We start from the raw sequence: 25,589 nt of genomic DNA, 5'->3' as shown, positions 1-25,589 counted from the left end.
AAGGGTTTGAGTGAAGGTTTGTCCTGAGATGGATGAAGGCTTGGGCTGACTACAGCTTCGTTTTGAAGGCAAATCTGGCTTTGAGCAGAGTTTGTGCTTGCATTTGTTTGTTTGTTTGAGTGTCCTTAATCCTGATTTCTCTTTCTCCTTTTATAGACAACTCAGCTTGGCCTCTTGTAGCAGCAGCCTTGCCCGAATGTAACTTGAGAGGCAGTGACTCATCAGCTATTTTACTTGTTCTGCCATTATAAAGTACTTTATGGGCTGTATAGCTGGTCAGTCTATACCACTTGGCCTTTGGGTAAGTGAGCAAGTGGTCTTCATGAGCTGCACCAAGTCAGAAAAGCCCTTTTCTGTTTTCTGGGCTTTGGTCGGGCTTAGGCCGATTCTTCCTTTAGACATCCCTTTGGGCCAGCCTCCTCTCCTTAGCCCAAAGTTCAAGTTTTGATCCAAACAGCTCTGATAGAGAAAAACAAGCTTTCTATTGATAGATGGTGATTTTGAAGTTTTTAATCCTCTAACTAAGGTATGACTCGATTTATGGATATTTTGTTTGTTTGCTTCTTCTTTGGATTAAATTTCATACTTTTTATATTATATTGTATTTGTTTTTCTCTACCGTGTGTATGTTCCCCAAAACACCAGTGCAAGGACTTTTGATTAGTACTGAAAAGACATAAAACTTGATTCTTGGTGCAAATAAATATTGCTCAGCCTTAACCACGAACTAGCAGGTGGCATGTCTTGCATCTATTTTATTCGAAATAGCTCTAATTTGTTTATTTGTTTATTAACATAGCAGAGCCCTATGTCACTTCAAAGGTTTTTAAAAAGTACATGAAAATGCTCGATTTAAAAAGGATTGAATTGGGGCTTGCATAACATTCTCTTGGCAAATTCAAGTCTATGGAATGATCTCTTGGATCCCAAGTCCATGGATGGGTTGTGGTAGCAAAAAGGAAAAAAAAGCAGCCATGGAAATGCTAGTCATATACGACATATGCAATTATAAAGGGGCAAAGGACACCTCTTTGAAAAGAAAAAAAAAAGATTCAATTAGATATGTTATTTTATAAAGGGAATGAGTGTAAAGATAATTTTACATTTTGAATTGGGTTTAAGAGGGTAGTTTAGGTAATAAATTTGGGTTTAAAGAGATATTAATTCTTTAATAAAAAACAATATGGATGAAAAGAATGAGTTGAGTGTAGAAATATGTTAGATGAGTTCATATAAAATTTCCCTAATTCTTATTATTAATCAATGCATTGTGTTTGACAGATAAGCTATGGGAGGAGGATGTCCATGGACATGGATTGCAATCCAAGGGTTTACCCAAAAAAATAAAAATAATAAAAAAATAAAAAAATAAAAAAATTGAAAAAGATGATGTTTTTTGGGGGGGGGGGGAGGGGGCTGATAATTTATCTTTCCAATAGACTTTCGTAAAAACATTAAAAAAAAAATAAAAACATTTCCATAGGGGGCAATTTTGCAGACGGAGGGAAAAAGAGCGCGTGCTGTGCCCGTTGGACCCTCGGGGTTTTGTACCGTGATACAAAGTCGAAATGGGTTTTCGCTCAAATCAGGTATCCACCAAAAATTCACTGAAGAAATTTTCCTAGAAAATCATGCCCTTTCCTCGGTTCATTTTCTTCTCGTCCAAACAACGCTCACAGGAGGCTCTCAATCTACTTCGGAGGTACTCACTCCACGATCCCTTTGAGATTTCTTTACTGGTAGAATTTAATTCATGTCAGTACTCTTGAATCGCTGGAATTCATTCTTTATATTGGAATCATTCCTTTTCAATTTCACGGAATTGGGTTTTTGATATGCAGACTAGATTATATGTCGCTAAATTCTCATAAATGTTTGCGTTCATACACACACACATAAGTGTATCATTTTAAATTACATCCCAAATGTCTGTTGTTGAAAGATACTTGGAGTAGTAGTATATGTGTTCTTATCACCTTTTTCTTGCAAATTGGGTTTGCAATGGCAAGTTCTATGTTTGGTTTTAGAACAGTTTTCGCTACAACCCGAATGTGTTGATTGGAAAGATAAAATGCGTCAACTATGTGATATTTGGTTATGTTTCAGTACATTGTCTTTTACAAATAGACGATTTTATTGGATTTTTGACCATTAACTTGAAGTGGGTTTTTTGGGGTTTTATGTTTCATCCCACTATTGAGCACATTGGGGTTTCGAATTGAAGAACGTAAAATCCCAAATGGATTTTTGTCGGTTATATGTGAAGTGGAATTCACCATTCTGGCAAGCATAAATCTATATTCTAATCCCCATATGGGGATACCGCTCAAAGTTCTGTTTCATGTGTCCTTTAGCATTTGAGTTTTGACTAAATCACTTGTGCTTGCTATAGGTCTGGCTTCTCTAAGAAAATGCAGTCACGTAATTATGCCAAGTCATCGAACCATGCCAATGGGAAGACAGATATTAGACCTCCTATGAATGTAGAAACACCACCGGCTTCTCACTCATGGGGCACGTATGTTATTGTACGCAGCCTTCACCTTTATGTTCTCTTATCAGTTTTATTATCTACATATTCTTGTTTTCAGAAGTTGTGAAAAATGAGCATCTGTCTCATGCTTTTCCGGGATTAATTTCCCTTTATTTAATGTAAACAGATTGTCTCTAACCTCTATTGATATTGTTCATAATATACTTTTTCTGCAGCCGGCTGCTGGTATACTAGGATTTGCTGGTATTGCAACTTTCATTCGCTATAACGATGAGAGGAGAGTAACTTTGAAAGGTACAGTTTCGGCCTGTGATATTGCTAGGTAACTGTGTTTGGTTTGAAGAAGTTGGAATACATTTACCTAGTTCTGTGGCCTTTTGATATAATTTTGTTTTCGTGTTCTTCCTCCTTATTTGTTCCATTAAGTGGAATCCAGTCATTTGTTGGTATAAAATGGCATTTAAGTTAAATGGCTAATTTTATCTGTCAAAGATAGCTCATTTCAGCAACTTAAGAGTCTTTGCTTCTGACTGTAAAAGCGTTTTAAGTTTTTAAGGGATTATTTGATGTTAGCCTTGACGTGTGAAATACAAGAGGTTTCATGATGAATGTATACCTCCAGTCTGAAATCTCTAGGATATTGGTTATAAAATCATTTATCTAGTGAAATTAGACTGTTTATGTGAAGTGTTAATGGTTTGGCCATCATGCCATTTTCTTTTGAGGTAAATCATTGATGTCTGTTTTGTACATTAGTAGGAAAATGTTTAATAGGATTTCTTGGTTTTAAATGTAAGCAAAACTTGCAGCACATATGTCATTTTGACCCTCAGTTAGGATTTATTTTGGGCGTAGACAAATTGTTCTTCATGCAGGACTACATCTTTTGTTCCTTTCTTCATTTAATAGCTTTTGCATGATGAATGAGTAACATAAACAATTTAGTCTTGTGAACTTCTTGTTATGTTTGACAATACAGGATAGGAATGGTTGGTATGACAATTTAATAATGGCTGAATGAGTTTATATTGTTTGTAATACTAAGTTTGGTGATTTTCTTTTGCTAATCTGCAATGGCTTGGGTTCGGCTTGACTGACAGCCATATTAAACACTACTATTGATAACTGAAATGGAACCCTAAAAGTGATATAAGTGATATGAAGGAAAACAGTGAAAACCTTGGTACTTTTCTGTTCTATCTTCATAGGTTCATTTTCCACTCGAGAAAAGAGTGACATACAGGTGATGGCATAATTAAGTATGAGGAGTGAGGCCTAATCTTGTCATGGTATTTGGTATTCTGTAAGGTAGTTGGCACCCCAAGATTTATCCTACCTGAGTTTTTGCTGTAACTCGTCTGTGTCAGGCTGTAAAACTTGATGGCTTGCAGCGTTGCAGCATATTATTATGTAAAGGGAGTAATGGGTTAGTGTATGGGTTCTCGATTTGTGCAAATTACTTGTCGGGAGGGAAATAGGCGCCCAAGCAAGCAGGTCTTACATTAAGCATGATATATTGTTACTAGGTTGAGAAATTCGTTGGAGTAAGGCCTAGAGTTACTGCAGCCAATGTTTAGGTATTATTAGAAAATGGTAATTATGTGTTAAGTTATGATTTTGAAGGGTAAATTAAATGCCTTCCCGCGAACTTTGTTTCAGGCCAAGTTTGGAATATTGTGATCAGTTACTTATATCTATGCAAATCATTTTTTAATCAGTTACAACATTTGGACAGAGGATTTGGACTTGGAACCTGTTTAGAGGAGAGGTGTGGATACCAATTGGGTTATACTGTAATCAAAATCAATAGGAAGCAAAACAGAATATAGGGTAATCGGCCCTTTATGCTCTCAGCTATTATAGTAGTGTCAAATTACCCACTAGACATTTTTTCCCCCAGCCAATTTAGGACCTGAAATATATAAAATGGTAAATCTAGGACGCACTGTCAGATTCCTTGCAATTCCATCCAAGCTGTTGTCAAATAAAGTCAGGTGACCTATCTTCGAAGTTGTCATTTATCGTAGATGTTTTACAACCTCCATGTACCATTACAGAGGTTCAAGCCTCCTCAATTGGAATCACTTGAAAAACAAGGCAGCTTCCTCAGTTATCCCAGCTTGGGGTTCCTCTGTTATGTAGCCACTTCGTAGCTCTGTTTGTCTTTGCACCCAAAACCCAAAGACATAAAAAAGTTTGATTTTATGGCAATCTTGAATATGCTTTTGGACAATAAGAGGGCAATGATGTAGCTGGTTTGGTTTGGATGTGTGAACTTGGTTGGAGGTTTGGAAATTGGTAGGGACAAATTTGATTGAAATGGAGGAAGTGGGCTGACGATGATGGATGATGTGATTTTCGTTTTGCAATTGTTCTCTTGGAGGGTCGCACTTGGTGCGATGGCAAGTGCCTTCGCCCATGAGCGGTAGGTCTCGGGTTCGAGACTTGGGAGCAGCCTCTCCATAAATGGGGGTAAGGCTAGCCGACATTCACCTCTCCCAGACCCTGCGTAAAGCGGGAGCCTTGTGTACTGGGTACGACCTTTTTTTTTTAATTGTTCTCTTGGAGAGATTCCGATGGAGGAGGCTTGATCTTTGTGCAGTCTGATTGATCTCTGTACTGTATGGGGTTGCAAGGGTTGTAGAATATCTGACTAAGCTGCCCTAAAATGTGAGTCGCGTGGTGGGTACATGAATCAACTTGATGCTAGCTTGGATGGAATTGACGTGACGTGTCCTAGATTGACCATATTAATATATTTGAGATCATAAATTGGCTGAATAAAAGTCTTGAGGGGTAAATTAACACTTAATAATTCAGGGAGCAAAAATCTGATTACCCAAGTTATAATATCTTTCCATATGAGGTTCATGTGCATCTCACCTATTCAATATCTACCCATTTGGTATGACTTCAACTTTGTCTGAAATCTTATGAGAAATTCATAATAAATTTAGTTCCTCATTGAACTCTGTGTGAGAATGTGAGGACAAAGTCCTACATTGGTGAAGGATCAAACCATGCAAGGGCTTCTAAGGAGTTGGGCTACTCCGCATATTGCCAATTGGTTTTATGGTGGAACCTCAACTTTCTTCACTTTGTTACCCCCATGTTAAAAGAACATCTAGCTTCCCTATTTGAAAACTTAATGGCTCTTCAAGTATGTTCCTGATTGAATTGGTATAGAAAGGACTGTTTATTTCGTAAGGCCAAGTGATAATCCCTTTTCTTACTTTTTCTTTCTGAGCAGGTCAGGGTAACAACCAGTGCATGAACAATGTCAGGGGCCCTATAATCGGTGGTCCATTCACTTTAGTAGACACAGAGAATCACACGGTCACTGAACGGAATCTATTAGGAAACTGGGTTCTTCTCTACTTTGGATATACTTCTTCTCCTGATGTTGGACCGGAGCAAGTCCAGATGATGGCCAAGACCATAAACATATTAGGTTTGCGACGCTTGTTAACATTTCATATGCGAACACAATTTCGAGGTTTGATTACTGATGCGCTTCTTTCTCTTTTTTGCTTTTATAAGAGTCGAGATATAATTTGAAGGTTCTACCAGTATTTGTTACACTTGATCCAGAACGTGACAACCCTTCTCATCTTCGTGCCTACCTCAAAGGTCCAAATTCTTCAACAGCCCAGTTTGTAATTTTATATTCAAATTGTTTATACACAGATGGTTTAGTTAATATCTCCTTTTGGTTTCCCCACCCACCTCACTCAAAGTTTTCATGGACAGAGTTTGATTCAAGGATTGTGGGGTTAACTGGACCTGTATCAGCTATAAGGCAGATAGCTCAGGAATACCGTGCTTATTTTAAGAAGGTTGAAGAAGACAGAGATGACTATCTCGTTGAGTCTTCCCACAACATGTGAGCCACTAGCTTAAATCTTTTCCTTTTCAAGTTTTCTGGTTATTAGCTTATAGTGGCTGTAATTTGTATTGAAACAAGCAGGTATTTGATGAACCCAAACATGGAAGTTGTGAGATGCTTTGGTGTAGAGTACAATGCAGAAGAACTGTCAGAAGCAATAGTAAAGGAACTGAAAAGAACCTCAACTTAAGAGCCGAAGGGTTTTGCAAAGCGTAATGGAGATTTTACATTCCTCCTATCCTTCATTCTCTCTCTCTTAGCCATACATATCACAGAATTCGATCACCACTCTTGATTAGGTAGCAGTTTAGAACTTTCACAGTTTCTTGGTTCAGAATTTTTTTGTTTTTGTTTTTTAATGCTACCTCAAATTCGGTTCATTTCTTAACTTCATTGGTTGTAGACAAGAATATGTAAATTTCTTTTCTCAAATTGTTGGGTGATCGAGTCCTTATTAGTTGCAATGATGAGACATGTTATAGGCAATTAAAACGTCTATGGGTCCAATCCGTTGTTTGATGGTATTAAATGTAATTTTGGATCGTATGGGTTACGAGTGTTACGAGTCCGATATGGTTATGTTACCCAACCTCACACGGGTTACAAGTCAATCTGCACAAGGCAAAGTCGGTACGTCGTGGACCTTGACTTTGTTCTCGAGTTTGAAATCACTCTGGCGATTACTTGCTGCTGCTTCAACTTGTGTCGAGAGACTTGGTCAGCAACTCGGAGGACCTGAAGCGGATCGTTCATGTTATGTGCGACGTGGTGGAGAGATCGCTAAGGAGACAGAGCTGGTGTCTGGATTTTGAGTGCCTTGAATCCCAACCAAACATATCGACCCTAACTCGGGATCATTTACCTGCAAATTTATATTGAGTTGAAGAATAATCCTTGAATCACAACACCAAGGTTTGCTTGCTCTTCTTTAAATCTGCCTAAACCAAACCAAGTTTTGAGCCCATACGTTCACGAGTTGAAGAATGATTTTCATATCATCTCTTTTGTTTTTCCTGCTAACATGTATTTATACATTTATTAATCCTTCTGTTAGTAAGTAATATTCGGAAGTTGCCTGATTTATAAAAATAAAGATTCGAACTTGACTTGAGTGCAAAGAAGCAATCAGCTTCACGACATACACACATTTATGTTTGGGTCCTACGTGGGATGTTGAAACCAACAGAGGCATGCCAAGCTCAAAAGAAATAAAGGCAACGACAGATTGACATTAGGTTGTGGTGAGTCAGTCTGAGCTGTGCTTTCGTTTCTAAAAATCTAGAGATCGTCATTTAACGCAAGACCGGGTCTTCTGTTTCCACCTCTGCACCGCACCAGAGAGCAAAAAACACAAAAGAGAACGTGAAGAAAACGAAATATAACAAAAAACAAATCCAGAAACAGAAACTCAGAAAAACAGTTTATGTTTTTCTATTTTTTATTTTGTATTTTTGTATTTTATAAAAGAACAAACCCGTAAACTGTTATTCTCTTTTCCTGCCATTTATTTTCATTTTTCTTTCCCTGCCCCTGATTAACTAATGATGCAATCCGGTTTCGTCTCTCTTGCACAGAGCGGGGAGAAATCAAGGAGACATTGTTTCTAGATTCGCAGGTAGATGGCCACTCAGCTCCAGGAGGCCATGCACATAATCTCCTGCTTCCTCTCTCATTTTCTTATTCATTTTTAATCCTTTTTTTTTTCCATGCACTTGATGTTCTTCTCTTGGTTTGTTACGTCACACCATGCGCAAATTTGATCAGGGTGAGAGATAGCAATTAATAAAATATGGGAGACTCACCGGAGAAGAAATCAGGTTGCGGCATCTTGAGTGCTGTTTTTGGGCGGAATAGCTTCTGGCCGAGAAGAACAACTTCTACGGGTTCTCTTCCGGTATCCAACAACAACAATGCCACGTTAGTTAAAACACCAAGCACTCCCAATTCCAAACGGCGTCGTGGTGGCTCCGATGAGGCTTCCTTCCTTGATTCATCAAGCAATGTACCATCAGATTCATCGAAACCGATCACGAAGCCTTCCCAGTCTAGTAATAGGGCACCCCCTATACAACAGCAGCAGCAGCAGCAACAACAACAACAACAGCAGCAAAAACAACAGCAACAACACCACCAACACCACCAACAAAAAATGGCGCCAAGCCAAGGTTATGTGAACCAAGGCCGAAGGGTTCCAAAGGAGGCGGTGGGCATATCTGGGGAGCTTGAGAGCATGATTGCTGATCATCAAAAATCAAAAGGGAGTAGTAGCCTTGTTAGGGCTTCATCCAGCAATGTTATGCTTTTCGGAAATTTGGGTAACTTGAGACAACCTGGTGGTGGTGGTGGTGGAGGTGGCGAAAATGCAAGCCCGTATAATGTTCTTGATTATCTTCCAAAGACTGCTAGGGAGGAAGCTCCAATGCCGACTCATGTAAACATGGGGAAGACAAGTACTGCTAGGGAAGAGAAGAGACAAAGTGAGCCAGAACCACCTGCTTCCTTATGTCGCGCATTGTCTACTAGAATGGACCCCGAAACATTGAAGATCATGGGCAATGAAGATTACAAGAACGGAAGATTTGCAGAAGCATTGGCTTTGTATGATGCTGCAATTTCTATTGACCCCAATAAGGCTTCTTATAGGAGCAACAAGAGTGCTGCATTAACCGCTCTAGGTGAAATTCTTGAGGCAATTTTTGAGTGTAGAGAAGCCATTCGGATAGAACCCCACTATCATAGGGCTCATCATCGTCTGGCAACATTATATCTTAGGTACAGCATAAAATTCCACATGTTAGCTTCATTTTGGAGTTGCAACTTTTGTCCTTAAAATTCTGTTACGCCTAGTTCTTAAAATTAATGTGTTATGTACATATAGATTAGGGGAAGCAGAAAAAGCTTTGTATCACTACAAGCATGCTGGACCAGAGGCTGATCAAGAGGACATTGCTAAAGTAAAAACTCTTCAGGCCTGCCTGAACAAGTGCACAGAGGCTCGTAGGTTAAGAGATTGGAACACCCTCATAAAGGAATCCCAAAGCGTTATATTAGCCGGTGCAGATTCAGCGCCCCAGGTCAGACATAAAATTATCAAATTCAGGTCTCATCGTTACTAGAATTGCTTCTCTCTTATTCTCTAGTAGATGTCCTTTGAATAAGTCTATTAGAATTTGTTTCTCTACTTTACCTGAAAATGTGATGTATCTCAAAAGTTTTTTTCAAATGTAGAAAAAAAAAATGTTTTGTGGATTGACTAATATTGAATTCATTTTTACACTCCACGAAGATATATGCTTTGCAAGCGGAGGCCTTGTTGAAGCTCAATAGGCACAAGGAAGCAGATGAAGCATTATCCAGGGGTCCAAATTTTGATGTTGATGCCTGCACCAAATTCTTTGGCCCAATTGGTAACGCGAATTTGTTAGCAACACGAGCTCAGGTGGACATGGTTGCTGGCAGGTAGTGTATTTTATATCTTTATAGTATAGCTGTTTTAGTTACGATTATGCTAATCCTTATGCAGTCTCAAAAGGAAGAACGTTCATAAAAAAGAAAGTAAGAAAAAGGAAATGTCATTGGAAACACATACATTAAACCTTTTCTTAATTTGGTCAAATAATTGTTTTATTTGTTTTGCAATGGTTTGGCAGATTGGATGATGCATTAGAGGCAGCTCAACGAGCATCACAGCTTGACTCAAACAACAGGGAAGCAAACATGGTCATGAGAAAGGCTCGAGCTGTTGCAGTAGCTCGATCAAAAGGCAATGAGCTTTTCAAGACAGCAAGGTTCTCAGAGGCATGTGTTGCATACGGCGAGGGACTTGAGCACGATCCTTATAACTCGGTGTTATTATGCAACCGTGCTGCTTGTCGTTCAAAACTTGGCCAACTAGATAAAGCAATTGAGGACTGTACAGCTGCCCTTAATGTCCGCCCATCTTACAGCAAGGCTAGATTGAGAAGAGCAGATTGCAATGCTAAGGTGACCATATTGTTGCTCTTTCATATATCCACATCTTTCCGGGAAAAAACAATTTTCAAGTTGTTCATATTGTTGCTCTTTCATTATGTTACTAGTGAGTTGTAATGTTTATCTGTTGACGTACCAAGCAGTTGAAAAAATGGGAAGCTTCAATACAAGACTATGAGATTTTGATAAAGGAAACACCAGAGGATGGGGAGGTAAACTGTGCTTTGTCTGAGGCGCGGGTGCAGCTCAGAAAACAGCGAGGCTAGCAAGAGAGCCTAGACGTGGACAATGGAAACAAGCCAATGCAACTAAATTAGAAGGCAATAGCCATGAAAGAAAGTTGCCCTTCTGCAATTGGATGGCTCTTGGAGCTCAAGAAGAGACACAGAAAGTGGCAATTCATACAATGTAACACAGATACGTGGCCCAATTTTCTTTTATGTATACTTGTATTTGTGCAATTCTTTCTGGGAAATGTATTTGATATTGCTTATAAAAGTTGTCAAAAAAGTACTTGGGAGAAACCCTGAATTCTTTGTTTCTGCAAGCCGACATGTTTCCCTCGTTACCAATGTTGCACGCATACGGATACTATAAGATTCGTACTTTGCTACTCTTGGTTTTTTTAGGAAAACTAATAAAAAGAGTTTCAAAACTTTGAGTTTTAACAAAAAAATCATGTAATAACTTTATTTGATGGTTAGTACAAAGCCTAATATTAAATCAATCCAAATAAAATGGCCCAACCAAAATAACAGAATAAGTTCTCAATTTTACGTAAGTTTTGTTTTTCTGTTAGTTTAGTTATGTCTACGAACAGAGTTATAAAGACCATGTGTTTGAAAATTTTCAGATACCCCATTAGTTTAATGGAAAACTAACCAAAACCCCCCAAAAACTTTCCTTTTAATCATAAAGACAAAACAATTCAATAATATCCAAAATGGGAAGAAGACAAGGGAGAGCATTTCAGGGATATCATATGCAAAAGTAAAAATGGGCACCAGGAAAATCAGGCCAAGTTTCAGAAACAGTGCTGCCAATTTCAGCAACACTAAAAGCATAGTGATAAATGACAAGTACCAAGAAAATGTCCACTCCATTTATGTATAAATAATTTTAATATCATTGTATCCTCATTCAGTCTATATAAGTGGAGTTTCATTAATTGTAAAAGCACACCTCAACATCTCAACACCTGAACACCATACTCTCACTATATACTCACACCATCTTCATACTCTCAAGCATATGTAGTCTTCATAACATCCTTATAAACACTTCCTTGTAAACACTCTCCTGTAAACAATTATCTTTGTAAACATTATATATATCAATAAAAGTTCAAGCGTACATATTCAAGAAATCTCCAAGTCTTAAGTAAGCTTTCTTTTCTTTCTTTAATGTGTTTGTTTAATTAGACTTCTAATGCAAAATAGGGAAACACTATTGTAGTTATATTATTAACCTGTTAAACTGACGATCATACTTTGTTCGAGTACACTCTGTTGTAGTTGAATGTTTGCCATACAAATAACTGGACATTAACCAGGGTACTTCTGAGTTCTTCGTACCTCTGAGTTCAACCGTTAAGGCCTTATACTTGTACTGTGAATGGTCGTCATGCTGAAACATGTCGAGTTCCATGTGCAAGGTTTTATGTCTAGTTGTTATAATGGCCATCCGACTATTTAACTTGGCCTGCTGTCCGAATCTGGTATCAGAGTCAAAGTTTAGCATTTTAATAGTATAATTATAATAGTAAAGTACCTTGAAGGCGGAAGTCATTAATACAACTGATATCCCACTTGTTTATTTTGTATGAACAACACATATTATTGTCCTTATAGACCTTGTCAACCACAACCACCAGGTATTTATTATCCCAGACATCCAACTATAATTAGCATAAAGAGAAGATTAACATATATATCCAAAAGAATTAGCAGGACTTTGAAGAAGCAAAAGTTTTATCTTGGTTATCTTGAACATCCTTCATTTATTCGTAAATATAATAACACAAAAATGCAGCATAAAGTTTTAGAAGCAAAAGAAGCAACATATCAAGTTTTAGAGACCTTGAGAGAAGAAAGAAAGTTTCTAAGAAACTAGTTAGCCGTAACTCTAGAGAAATGTAGACTGTAGTTTATGATAGATTATCTTAATTTAGAAATTAGTGAACCTCAAAAAAGAAAAATAACCTTAGACCAAAGTAGTTTAGTTTGTTATTTTCCATTGAGAAAGCATAATCATATTTTGCATAGTGAAGAAAATCCATAAGCCAATAGTATTGTAGATCTTATTATTAGTCAAGCAGAAAATATAAAATTAGAAAATAATAAGTATAATCATTTGTTAAACCAATTGTCAGAGCATTTTCAGAAAAAATTCATAAAAACAATTAGGCAAAATTTAGACTATATTACATCTCAGTTAAAAGGTAATAATAAAAATATTCAAAGGTTTCCTAGCAAAAAAAAGATAAAAGAGCTTGTTGACCTCATAGATAGTAAGCCGAAGCAAGTAGAACTTAGATCACTAGAAATAGTTGAGCAGTTAAAATTAGAAGTTCAAAAAATTCAATTAGTGCAAAAAGAGTTGAGTGAACAAGTAGATAAGTTGCACAATAAAATAGATAAATTATTAGTTTAATGACCAATTTTAGAACTAGCAGAAAATATATCCAAGTTTTAAAAGAAATTAGTAAGTTAGATAAAGAACTAGTAGGTTTAACAGATTTTTTAACACAAGTAGCCAGTAGTAATATTCCCATTAGGCAAAATAATTTAATTATTCAATTAATTTTAAGTTTGGCTGAAAAATTAGATCAAGTTGAAGAACAAATAGCACAAATAAACCAAGTTTTACATAACGCATCTTCATCACTTCCACCATCTTTGCTAGATAAATTAGAAAATTTAATTTTAAGTGCAAATAATAATATTAGAAGACCTAAGCTAAATCCTTTTGATAATAGAAAATGAAACTCTTTAGAAAAAAAGGAAAAGAAGTAGCTAGAGCTGAAGATATTTATCCAAATGAAGAAGAATCACAAGAATTTATTAGAAGAAGTTTTGAGAGAACACAGAAAAATAAATATAACTTGTACCAATTAGGTTTATTTGAAAACAGAAGCAAAATTGTAAGTAGCATCAGTCAACATGAAGTTAGTTGTATTGATAAAGAAGTCACACTTAATTTAATTAGTGAAGAAGCAGTTACTCATTTGAGGAAATCAAATTTTAGTCAAGATTCATATATGAACAATATTAATTGGAATAGCAGGATTAACCATAGCACAAGTAGGCACAAAAGCATTAGTATACATATATGATGATAGATGGGATAATCACCAACAAGCAGCAATAGCAACGACTGATGTAGACTTAAGTTCAAACTTAGCAATCATAGAATGTATTCCAAATTATGTTATGATAATTAATGAATTTATTAAATATATTAAAGTAAGCATAAGAACAAAAGATTATAATATCAAATGAGAGTATAAAAATTTGTGTATTAGCTTAATGTATATTGGTAAAATGTTCGATAGATATAATCATAAGTTTAATTCAGAGTTTCAAAATTTAGTTCAAACATTTGGTAGTAAGCATGTAAATATGATAGAAGCAAAATCCGTAGATAACAGCTTTTTAGAAGGAACTCAGTGAACATTACTTGATTTACAAGTAACAAGAAATAGACAACCAGATAAAGTACAAATATATGAAACTAGTACAGGTCAAGCAACAATTAGGTTTAATAATTACAAGCAACTAGAAAAAATAGAAGAAGATGAGAGTGAGATCAAAAATAAGAGTATACATATGGCTTTTGATAATTTAGATATTAATCTAGTTGAGAAATGTTTTTATCATATTGTAGATAAGCTTATAAAAGATATTGATCATTTAGATGATGAACAATATTTAGAAAAATATAAAACATATGATTTAGGACTACACAAGATTGGGAAAGTATGATAAAACCATCTAGAAAAAATATGATAAACCCTAAACCCTAAGAAAGTATGATAAAACCATATAGAAAAAATAGGATTCCATATTTGACAGGGTTAGAACAAATTAATTTAGCTGGTAATATATTAAACTTAGATAACGTACATCCACAAGATTGGGAAAGAACAATTGAGAGATGGGAGAAAGGTTACATACACACAACATTAATATTAGATTTTAGTAATTCACAAAATATGTTAGATTATTTTAAGCATACTTTAGATGGTTTAGTTTTTTATTATTTTCAGTCATGGAAAGTTCAAAATCCAGAACAGCATCAGGCAGCTAAAACGCATTTTAATATTGATGGTTTTGTTACTTTGATTAAACAAGAGTTTTTAGATCATAATAGGTTAGATGGCAGAAGCAAACAAGAACAAATAAGAGCAATTAGAAATTTAGAACAACTATAAATTTGTGATTTACAGTATATAGATGAGTATACCACATATTTCTTTAAATATTTAGAAAGAACAGGTAGAATTAGTGATATTAATTTATTAGATACATCTATGACAAAAATAAAAGGACCAATAGGAGAAAAGATTTGGAATGAATGGCAAAAGCATCCAAAGAAATATGATATTGCAATAGGACCTAGAATTCAACATGTATATGATATACTTAGACAAGAATGTAGTCAAATAAAAGCTAAGAGACAAAATAGGAAGTAATTTTATATGAGCTGTAAAAATACAGATTTACCACAACAATATGATTGTCATAAGAAAAATAAGCATAAGAAAATATACAAAAAGAAATATAAGTCATATAAACCCTACAAACAGCATAAAAATTTCAGTATAAGACCTTCAAGAACATATAGAAAGAGAAAATATATTCCAAAACAATTTAGAAAAAGAAGTGGTAGACCTTGGATTAGAAAATATAAAGCACCAAAAGATAAGAGTAGCTGTAAATGTTATTCATGTGGAGAGACTGGACATATTCGACCTAAGTGTCCAAAATTAGGAAAATAGCCCAAAGAAAAAGTACATTTAATGGAGTTGTTTAAGTTAGAAGAAGATGAAGATATACAATCAATATACAGTCTAGATGATTTAAGTGATAATAAGAGTATTAATATGATAGATTCAAATTCTGAAGATTCAAGTGGCATAAATATTGGTTTATAATAGTATATGTGTGCATTCATAGAAGAACAACATGAAGAAGAGTATAAATACATTAATTTAGATTGGCCAGAAAAATGTTATAAGTGTGGTAAATTAGTTGCAAATAAGTACTATAATACATATTCAATATTATGTGAAAAATGTTATAGTAATGCGTTATTAGAAGTTAATTTAGCAGAATTACAAGAAAGTACTTGTCACAGCCCGTCCCAAGAATTATTTATCATGGTTGTGAAAAGACAGATTTACCCTTGAGCGTTTGTGTCATCGTGGGGCTATGTGTGGTTGAGGACCAATGTGTTAAGTCCCTATTATTTTGGACCCAATTGGAAGTAAGAAAATTATTAGTTGTGATTGGTGACTTTGGACCACACACACACACCCATAACCTTCTCTCTCTTCCCTCCCGTGTCCTTTTTCTATCTCTTAGACTCTTTCTCTCTTCCCTCCTGTACGGACTCAAACCCAAAACCCTTTGAATTGTGACGGATCGAGGATTCTAAGGCCACCATTGTGTTCGTGAAGACCATACGAGTCTTGGGGTACACGTTCCAGGTAAGAACTTCATCGTTTTCACGTCGAAACCATAACCTCGATTTGAGGTACTATTCATGCTCACGTAAAATGTTGATTTTTATGGAATTTTAAGACCATAGGAAGCTTTATGAGGTTTTAAGGAGGCTCAGAGTGCTTCGTTGGAAAGATTTAGACGTCGGGATAGCTAGTTTCAAAGTTGGCCGGTTTCCTCAAATTTCCTCAGCAAGATTTCGTAATTTTTGGAGCTTTAAACAGGTATAACGTTGTTCTACTCATCTCTAGCTTTCTATTGGTATAAATTTCATGAAAAAATGGTTAAGAAACGAGCGAGAATAGACGTTTTAAATTTTCACCCAGTTTTCCGGCGACCGGCGACTCGCCGAAGAAGATGACAGCATATTCGTCAGTTTGGACGGAATATGCTGATGCCGTCAGTCAATTTTAATGGAATTTGTTAGGCTTTAACGGAATATTCCCTAACGGTGGTTAAGGAATCCATCAGGTTTGGCCGCGTGTGGGGGCGCGTTTTGCTATGCCCTTGCCGGCGCGTGGTGGCACATGGGAGCTCGAAAAATTTATCTAAAAATTTAGGGATGATCCTGAGGTTGTGTAGGTCACTATGGTATATTCATATACCCATTTTGAGCAATGTATGAGAAGTTATTAGCTAGTTTTGTCTATGTGCTTTAAAATAACATTTTTATAGTTAATTCGCATATAGGTGAGACTTATCCCGAGGACGAGCGTATCCATGGGTGACTTGGGGGTTACGACCCGTCGACATACCAGTGAGTGGGCTTTTGTTTTCAGTATATATTTATATACTTGGTATATTTCCCATAAATGCATTTTTAAGGAAAGTATGCTTTGAAATAATATGCCAAATGCTTTTATATTCTGAATATGCATTTCATGGTTGCATATATATATAAATATGGTGATGTGGAGGCACATGTAAGTTATGTTTGGCTATGTGAATCATTGATGATGTGATATGTGATTGATTGATGTTGAGCTCATAAAACTGCACCTAGGGTGATTGTGATCTAGCAAGAGATATGAAATACAGGCCTGTTTATTTATGTCACCTCCCGCACTATATGCTCATATTGGATCCAAATTAAGTGCACAGTCTTGTCGTACAAACCTTATTTATGGTTCCGACTCATAGGTGACTAGTGATTTATCACCCAGCTATTATGAGAGAGTAAAATTGAGCATAACTATATTACACCCAATCTTATCGTACAGACCTTTTTAGGGGTTCCGACTTATGTGCAGTATATTGCCGTATAGGTCATTGTAGTGACTCCGGCTAGATTGACTTTGAGCTAAGAATTCAGCCGTACAGACTGCCACAAGGGTTCCGGCTAACATATCATATTCTATGCATTTATTCTTACCTGAGTTGCTTACTCTGTTATATATTAGCATGGAATATATTTGAATATGATTATGTGAAGCATGAATTGTGTTGATGCATAAAACCGGAGGTCTTGGAACAATGTAAATCCGACCGTGAATCTGCATGAAATGTAAATAACACAAGATGTATCGTGGTTCACCCCAAGGTTTGGGCTACGTCCACACTGCTTATATTTCTGAGAGAGAGAGAGCTCTAAATGAGAGTTTGAGAGGGGTGAAGAGGCTTAGGAATTGGCCTCTCTAATTGTGAGGGTGAGGGGTCATTTTATAGAATAAGGATTCCTCACTTATTACATATTTGCCCTTTCTTTTATTACATAATTACATTTACGTCCCCTAAGTATTTATACGAGGTCTAAATACAAGGCCCTAAATATGGTGTAAATAGTAGTCCCCTAAGTCTTCAGTCAAGAGAGTTTTTTGGCTGGAGACTTGAAATTCAGTCCATGTGTGGGCCGAAGTAATTAGATGTTGTCTTGAACTGATGCTCAATATGAGGCAGTGCTCAATCTGAAAAGATGCTCAACTAGAAGTAGCACACGCTGCGAGGCTGCTGGGCTCGTGGCTTATGTCCCCTTGGTTGGCTCGGCTTGCGAAGTTTGAAGGTGAAGGAGTCCCTTTTATAGAATAAGGGATCGCTTCTCAATACATGAATGATGGGCTAGAGTTAATGCTCTCTAGTGATGGTGAGGGAGTCCCTTTTATAAAATAAGGGCTCGTTCCTCAATACATAAATGATGGGCTAGAGTTGATGCTCGCGGCGAGGCAGTTGCTCAGTAGGCGACGATGCTATCTAATGGTGGTGAGGGAGTCCCTTTTATAAAATAAGGGCTCGCTCCTCCATACATAAGTGATGGGCTAGGAGTGATGCTTGTGGCGAAGCGGTTGCTCAGCTGGCAGCGTTGCTCTCTAATGATGGTGAGGGAGTCCCTTTTATAGAATAAGGGCTCGTTCCTCAATACATAAATGATGGGCTAAGTCCTCCAAGTATTTTCATGAGGCCTAGTTAAGGCCCAATATATGGTACATAATGTAGTCCCCTAAGTCTTCGGTCAATAGAGTCTGTTGGCTGGAGACTTCAAATTGAATCCATGTATGGGCCGAAATGGTGGTTGTTCGGAGGCGGTATTTGTATGCCATGCACTGAAGCTTTGTAAGTGAAGCTTTGAAGCTGGAGCTCTGTAAATGAAGCTTTTGAAGCTAGAGCTTTTGTAAATGAAGCTTTTGAAGCTGTAGCTCTGTAAATGAAGCTTTCGAAGCTAGAGTTTTTGTAAATGAAGCTTTTGAAGCTGATTGACATGAGTGATGCTCATGAATGTTTGATTGACATGAGTGATGCTCATGGATGTTGACATGAGTAATGCTCATGAATGTTGACATGAGTAATGATCATGAATGTTTATGTATGATTGATCGAAGGGATGCTCATGAATGTTTATGTATGATTGACATGAGTAATGCTCATGTATAATATGAAGTATTAGGCGTACTTTTGTCACCTGGTTGGTGGCATGAAGGAGAGTACGGGTTGTAGATTTCATCACCTGGTTGGTGGCATGAATGGCTAGTTGCCAAATGATATTAGAGTACGGGTTGTACATTTCATCACCTGGTTAGTGGTATGAATGGCTAGTTTCCAAATGATATTAGAGTACGGGTTGTACATTTCATCACCTGGTTGGTGGTAATAGCGGCGGGTTGCCGAATAATTTGGAGTATTGGGCGTACTTTTGATCACTGGTTGGTGGTAATAGCGGCGGGGTGACGAATAATTTTTTGTAGTACTAGGCGTACTTTTGATCGCCTGGTTGGTGCTATTTTATGAGCCTTCGCTTTCCACACAATATTCCAGCCCATTTATTTTGGGCTTTGCCTTTTTTTTTTTTTTTATATATATATACCCTCTGATGGGGTTTTTACAGATGTCTCCGAAAGATAAAATAAATTACATCATTCAGAAATAACAAAAGTAAATCACATTATTCTGATGGGATGTTTATTCCTCACTTTTGCTTTCTCTTTTTTGCTTTTGCTTTCTGCTTTGTAGGAGTGGTTGAGCTGTCTGATGGTTTGCAACGATCTCCGAGATTGATCGAGGTAGTGGGTTGTATCATGGAAATTCCATCATTCTCTGGTAGCTAGGGAAGTAATAATGATAAAGTAAAGAAAAATGAATCTTATCTCCTTCAATGCTTTTCTGTATACTATGCATGGCCAAAGATATTGCACTTGGACTTCTGGAAAGATGTTCAGGGAGCACGTGTTCCAGGATCCTGGTCTTCACATCTGGACCTGCGACTCGAGAATCCTGTTGGAGTTGTCTACAACTCCTCGGATCCTGCTGATTTCGATGCCATAGTCAGAAGCAATTGACATCATCTGTTTCTCACTTAAATTTGCCACAGTTTCTGCATCAAATCCTGAAAATGCATTCCTGAAATCTTGACGTTTCTTTAAAATGGGAGTCCAATCTGAGCCAACTTGAGCTCCACTTAACACAAGGAGTTCAAACATCTTGTCATCATGGACAGGAAAACTCCCAATTCTTCATCATGGTAAGCAACATAGATTGGATCTGAGTTAGCCGTGATAAAGTTGCACGGCCTAACAAACGACACCGGAGCCCTGCCAAACCAACCCACTCTTGCCTCTCAAAACACTGTTGAAGTGAGGCCTCTCGGGACACCGGAGCGCTGCCGCCCTTCTATTCAGCTTGCTGCACGGAGTCTGGACATATCTAGACGAAACTCCAACAATAGGCGTCATCTCTGCAAGTTCTGCAGGACCTTGAACTTTTTTCGCCCTCTGTTTCTTCTTTGTTCATTCTCCTTACACGTAAGGTGTTTGCTGAAACTCCTCGAAGAGGAGGAAGACAGGATAACAAGAAATTGTACTGCACTAGGATCATAACAAAAGAAGCCAAAATCATGGACTGGATCCCTATATATAGGATACACTAGAATTTCTTCACGGTTCACAAATATAGCTTCTGCAACTACAGGTCCAGGCTTGACAACATGTCGATTGGTAAGGATGATCCCGCGGCGCTTATCGACGATGAAACTGGTGGCATAGCTAGCACCAGCGGCCTCAGTGTCAAAAACATGACAGACGGGTGTCCGTAGAACGATGACGGCGAAGACTTGACCAAACCAATTGGGTCCGTGGTTAAAGCTCCGCGAAAGCTCAATCGGATCCATAAATGGGAGGCAAACCCAGCAGCGGCGATCAATCAACTAATTCGGGCGGTAAATTGGATGGTTCGAATTCAGAACTCGAGATCCGAATACGTTACCGGCGAGATCTGGGTTAGAAAATACGGAGAGAGAAATGAGAGATTTGGATCTCTGAGCTTGCCATTTGTTGAAAACCTCTCGACTGCACCGAATGCTCTTCAGATCGTTTCCGCCACGTGGCAGGAAGACGAATGTGATGAGAACTTCGGGCTCCTCCTGGGCCACCCATTCCTTAGGCTCGCGTTCTTCCAGATCCGAAGACGAACGTGATGAGAACTCCGGGCTCCACCTGGGCTACCTATTCTTTGGGCTTGCGTTTTTCCAGATCCGGAGATGCTGCTACTGCTCGGTTTGAAACCATCCTTGGCTCCATCTCCGAGCCTCAAAACTGATGCTGGGCACAGTGGATTGGCGCACCTGCAGAGACAAAGAGCTTGTTTTCTTCTGGAATTTGGATTTTGGTGATGGTTCAAGAATTTGGACAGGTTGGAGTCCGTGTGGGTCTTGAAGGCTCTACAAGACAGAGAGATGAGAGATTTGATTCCTTTGGTTTTTTGGGTTTTTGCAGATTTGCAGATTCACGGTGGAGGTGAGAAAATGAAAGAGAACCAACACAACTTTTTGTATCGATTCCCACAGATGGCGCCAAATGTTGATGCATAAAACCGAAGGTCTTGGAACAATGTAAATCCGACCGTGAATCTGCATGAAATGTAAATAACACAAGATGTATCGTGGTTCAACCCAAGGTTTGGGCTACGTCCACATTGATTATATTTCTGAGAAAGAGAGAGCTCTGAATGAGAGTGAGAGCTTTGAGAGGGGTGAGAAGGCTTAGGAATTGGCCTCCCTAATTGTGAGGGTGAGGGGTCCTTTTATAGAATAAGAACTCCTCACTTATTACATATTTGCCTTTTCCCTTATTACATAATTACATTTAAGTCCCCCGAGTATTTATACGAGGTCTAAATACGAGGCCCTAAATATGGTATAAACAAATTGAATTGATATGATTTCATATATATTTATGTATTATGTATATGCTAATATTTTGATTCTGGAAAAAATTATACATGTTTTACAGCGAGGGGTTAGATATGTTGATAAAGAAAATGATTTTGTAAAACATTTGTTTTTGCCCATTCACGTTTTCTGTTTTGCACCCCTCCAGGTTTTAAGTAAGCTTGTTATTGGTGGCTTGAGGACGTCGGCGGTTCTGACTTATCTAAATAATAGTAGGACATTCCTGGTACTGTATAATTAGTACTTGTCCTACTGGGCTGCACCTAGACTTAATATGCTCTGATTATGAGTGTTTACTATTGTAACTAACTCCTATCACTTCCTGTTTAGTAGTGAACTCTAGTATTTCGGTTTTTCATTATTTGTATAATTCTTATCTTTATTGCTTCTGCACTGTACACATGGCTACGTCACTCTCACGTGACGGTCAGCATGCCTTGATCTCGATCGGGGTGTGTCAATTTGGTATCAGAGCCTAAGTTTAGCAGTCTTGTATAATTCTTGAATATTCTAATCCTTGTGATGTCTTATGTCAGAACTATGTTGCCTCGTAGAGAGCCCCGTCAAGCAGCTGAATCTAGTTTCCCTGATATTGCTCAATTAGGGGAAGCTATAGTCTCTTTCATTCAGACAGCATTCCGTACTCCCCATATGACACCTCTTGAGACAGTTCATGATTTGAAGTTGACTCACTTCATTGGAAATGAAGGTCATGAGGGGGCAGAAAAATGGCTGAATCATGTAGAGAAGACTTTTCAGATAATGCAGAGTCAAAGGAGTCTTTCTTCTGATAAGTGTGTCGAGACGACTACCTGGTTTTTGGGAGAACAGCCTGCATCCTGGTGGAGACAGGAGTCTTACCAGTTGACCCCAGCAGAGATTGTGGATTGGGGAGTGTTTAAGGAGCTGTTTCGGAAAAGGTTCATTCCTCATGCGTATATCAATAGTAAGAAACATGAGTTTACTCATCTGAGGAAGGAAAGAATGGAGGCCAGAGACGAGACGATAAAGGAAAAGGGCAAGCATTTCAGGGACCCTGCAAGACCCAGAACTTTAGAGGAGTGGTGGTAGTTCCAGCTATTCTAGCGGAGGATTAAGTATTAATATGTAGAGGAGAGTTGGTAGATTCACTCGAGGCCCTAAGTTCCAGAGGTAGATAGATTTTGGTGGTTCAGATGGATCTGGTGCTCCCTTATGCCGCAGGTGTAATAATCGGCATTTTGGGAAGTGTAGGAGAGGCAGCAATAGATGCTTCACTTGTGGTCAGATGGGTCATAGGGCTGCTCAATGCCTTCAGAGTCAGCAGAGACCCTCGCAGCCTTCCTTCTTACCATCTGCACCTATCCAACATGCTTAAGGATCTGGTGGTTATACTCAGACGCGACGATGAGGTGCCTACCACTATCAGGGCGACGCCGCTCCTTACACCTCAGGACAGCAACACTACTCTCAAGATCCTTAGTACCAGAGTGGGTACCCTCAGTATCAGGGAGGATCTATGTCTTATCAGCCACATTCAGCCGGAGGATCTCAGTGGTACCAAGGGGGACAACCCCAGCAGGGAAAGATTGCTGCTAATAGTGCAAGATCTTCGAGGCAGCCGGGTCAGCAGAGGCAGGGATGTGGTGTTCACGCCAATAGAGATCGCGGTGGACGACAGCAGAACCAGGTATGTATCCACAACATGTCACTGCAAGATGCCCAGAATAATCCAAATTTAATCATGGGTACATTAAATATTCTTGGTTATTTTGCTAGAGTATTGATTGATTGTGGTTCTACACATTCTGTTATTTCTCATACATTTGCTCAAGTGACGCAACCCCATCCTACACCTCTAGGATATAATTTAGAGTTTTCTATGCCTAGAGGGGATAGATGTTTTGTGGATCGGTATACCCAGGATGTCCAGTGATAGTAAAAGATATTATTATGCCGGCTAATCTTATGTCATTGGATATTATGGATTTTTATGTGATTTTGGGCACTGATTCGTTGCACTATAATCGTGACAAGATAGATTGTTATGGGAAGACAGTCACGTTTCATTGTCCTGGATTACCTGAAGTTACATTTGTAGGAGAGCCTAGTGGGGTGAGGCATGGTATTATTTCAGCCATGAAAGCAAAAAGATTGTTGTCAAAGGTTGTTAGGGATATTTGGCTCATATGGTGTTGAATGATGATGCTCCTAGTAGTGTGGAGGATGTTCAGGTGGTCAGAGATTTTTCGGATGTATTCCCTAAGGATTTGCCTGGATTTCCGCCAGATAGAGAGGTGGAGTTTGTTATTGATCTGCTTCCAGGTACGAATCCCATATCATTAACTCCTTACAGAATGGCCCCTGCTGAATTAAGAGAATTGAAAGTCCAGTTGTAAGAGTTAGTGGATAAAGGTTTATTCAGCCGAGTAATTCACCTTGGTGAGCTCCAGTTTTATTTGTGAGGAAAAAAGATGAACTTTGAGGCTGTGCATTGATTACAGGTAATTGAATCGGGTAACCATTAAGAACTGTTATCCATTGCCTCGTATAGATGATTTATTTAATCAACTCAGAGGTGCCTGCATATTTTCTAAGATTGACTTAAGGTCTGGATACTATCAGTTGAAGATTAAAAATGAAGATGTCCCTAAAACCGCATTCAGGACTCGATATGGTCATTATGAGTTTCTTGTGATGCCATTCGGGTTAACTAATGCACCAGCAGCTTTTATGGATTTGATGAATCGAGTATTCCAACCATATTTGGACAGGTTTGTTATTGTCTTCATTGACGATATTCTGGTATACTCTAAGTCTAAGGCTGAGCATGCTAAACATCTGAAGTTGGTGTTGAGCAGTTTGAGGGAACACCAACTATTTAGACATTAGAGGATATGTTGAGATCTTCGGTGCTGCAGTTTGGAGATAGTTGGCATGATTGTTTGGATTTGATGGAGTTCACCTACAACAACAGTTATCATTCGAGTATTGGTATGTCACCATTTGAGGCACTTTATGGGAAATCTTGTTGTATGCCTCTATGTTGGTCAGAGGTTGGTGAAAGAGTTTTAGTGGGCCCTGAGATTGTGGATGTGACTACTCAAAATGTTCAAGTAATTAAGTCTAACCTGAAAGCGGCCCAAGATCGACAAAAGAGCTTAGCAGACAAGCATGCCACTAATCGGAAGTACGATGTATGCGATTGGGTATTTCTGAAGCTATCACCTTGGAAAGGTGTTGTACGATTTGGAAAGAAGGGAAAGTTGAGTCCTAGGTACATTGGACCATATATGATCGCCGAGCAAGTCGGTGAGGTTGCTTACAGGCTTGAGTTGCCTCCAGAGTTGTCCAAGGTGCATGATTTATTTCATGTTTCGATGCTTCGACATTATGTTTTAGATCCTTCACATAACCCCGATTTGAGGTACTATTTATGCTCACTTAAAATGTTGATTTTTATGGAATTTCAAGACCATAGGAAGCTTTATGAGGTTCTAAGGAGGCTCGGAGTGCTTCGTTGGAAAGATTTAGACGTCGGGATAGCTAGTTTCAAAGTTGGCCGGTTTCCACGAATTTCCCTGGCGAGATTTCGTAATTTTTGGAGCTTTAAACATGTATAACGTTGTTCTATTGGTATAAATTTCATGAAAAAATGGTTAAGAAACGAGCGAGAATAGACGTTTTAAAGTTTTACCCAATTTTCCGGCGACCGGCGACTCGCCGGAGAAGATGACAACATATTCCGTCAGTTTGGATGGAATATGCTAACACCATCAGTTAGTTTTAACGAAATCTGTTAGGCTTTAACAAAATATTCCCTAACGGTGGTTAGGGAATCCGTCAAGTTTGGCCGAGCGTGAGAGCTTGAAAAAATTTTCT

The 25,589-nt window shown here is 38.1% G+C and overlaps 2 protein-coding genes across 2 annotated transcripts; both read left to right on the top strand.

The window, feature by feature from the left end:
* The first annotated feature begins 1,472 nt into the window (after positions 1-1,472).
* LOC126582454 (protein SCO1 homolog 2, mitochondrial) lies at positions 1,473-6,887 on the top strand. Its single transcript, XM_050246641.1, has 7 exons — positions 1,473-1,702; positions 2,393-2,528; positions 2,710-2,788; positions 5,745-5,945; positions 6,035-6,124; positions 6,245-6,377; positions 6,462-6,887. Exons 1-7 carry the CDS (start codon positions 1,632-1,634, stop codon positions 6,568-6,570), a joined length of 819 nt encoding a protein of 272 aa, XP_050102598.1. The 5' UTR covers positions 1,473-1,631; the 3' UTR covers positions 6,571-6,887.
* An 885-nt stretch (positions 6,888-7,772) lies between these two features.
* On the top strand, positions 7,773-10,920 carry LOC126582374 (inactive TPR repeat-containing thioredoxin TTL3-like). Its single transcript, XM_050246549.1, has 5 exons — positions 7,773-9,152; positions 9,259-9,454; positions 9,667-9,839; positions 10,031-10,364; positions 10,496-10,920. Exons 1-5 carry the CDS (start codon positions 8,170-8,172, stop codon positions 10,616-10,618), a joined length of 1,809 nt encoding a protein of 602 aa, XP_050102506.1. The 5' UTR covers positions 7,773-8,169; the 3' UTR covers positions 10,619-10,920.
* Positions 10,921-25,589: the final 14,669 nt, after the last annotated feature.

The sequence above is a fragment of the Malus sylvestris genome, chromosome 1 (genome assembly GCF_916048215.2).
Source record: "Malus sylvestris chromosome 1, drMalSylv7.2, whole genome shotgun sequence".
Classification (NCBI taxonomy): domain Eukaryota; kingdom Viridiplantae; phylum Streptophyta; class Magnoliopsida; order Rosales; family Rosaceae; genus Malus; species Malus sylvestris.
The sequence above is the reverse complement of the archived record's forward strand: the minus strand, read 5'-3'. Positions and strand labels throughout refer to the sequence as shown.

Coding starts and splice junctions, on each gene's coding strand:
- LOC126582454 (XM_050246641.1), top strand. CDS start 1,632: ATGCCCTTTCCTCGGTTCATTTTCTTCTCGTCCAAACAACGCTCACAG. Junction 1,703..2,392: donor GCTCTCAATCTACTTCGGAG/GTACTCACTCCA, acceptor TGCTTGCTATAG/GTCTGGCTTCTCTAAGAAAA. Junction 6,378..6,461: donor GTTGAGTCTTCCCACAACAT/GTGAGCCACTAG, acceptor TGAAACAAGCAG/GTATTTGATGAACCCAAACA.
- LOC126582374 (XM_050246549.1), top strand. CDS start 8,170: ATGGGAGACTCACCGGAGAAGAAATCAGGTTGCGGCATCTTGAGTGCT. Junction 9,840..10,030: donor GTGGACATGGTTGCTGGCAG/GTAGTGTATTTT, acceptor ATGGTTTGGCAG/ATTGGATGATGCATTAGAGG. Junction 10,365..10,495: donor GAGCAGATTGCAATGCTAAG/GTGACCATATTG, acceptor CGTACCAAGCAG/TTGAAAAAATGGGAAGCTTC.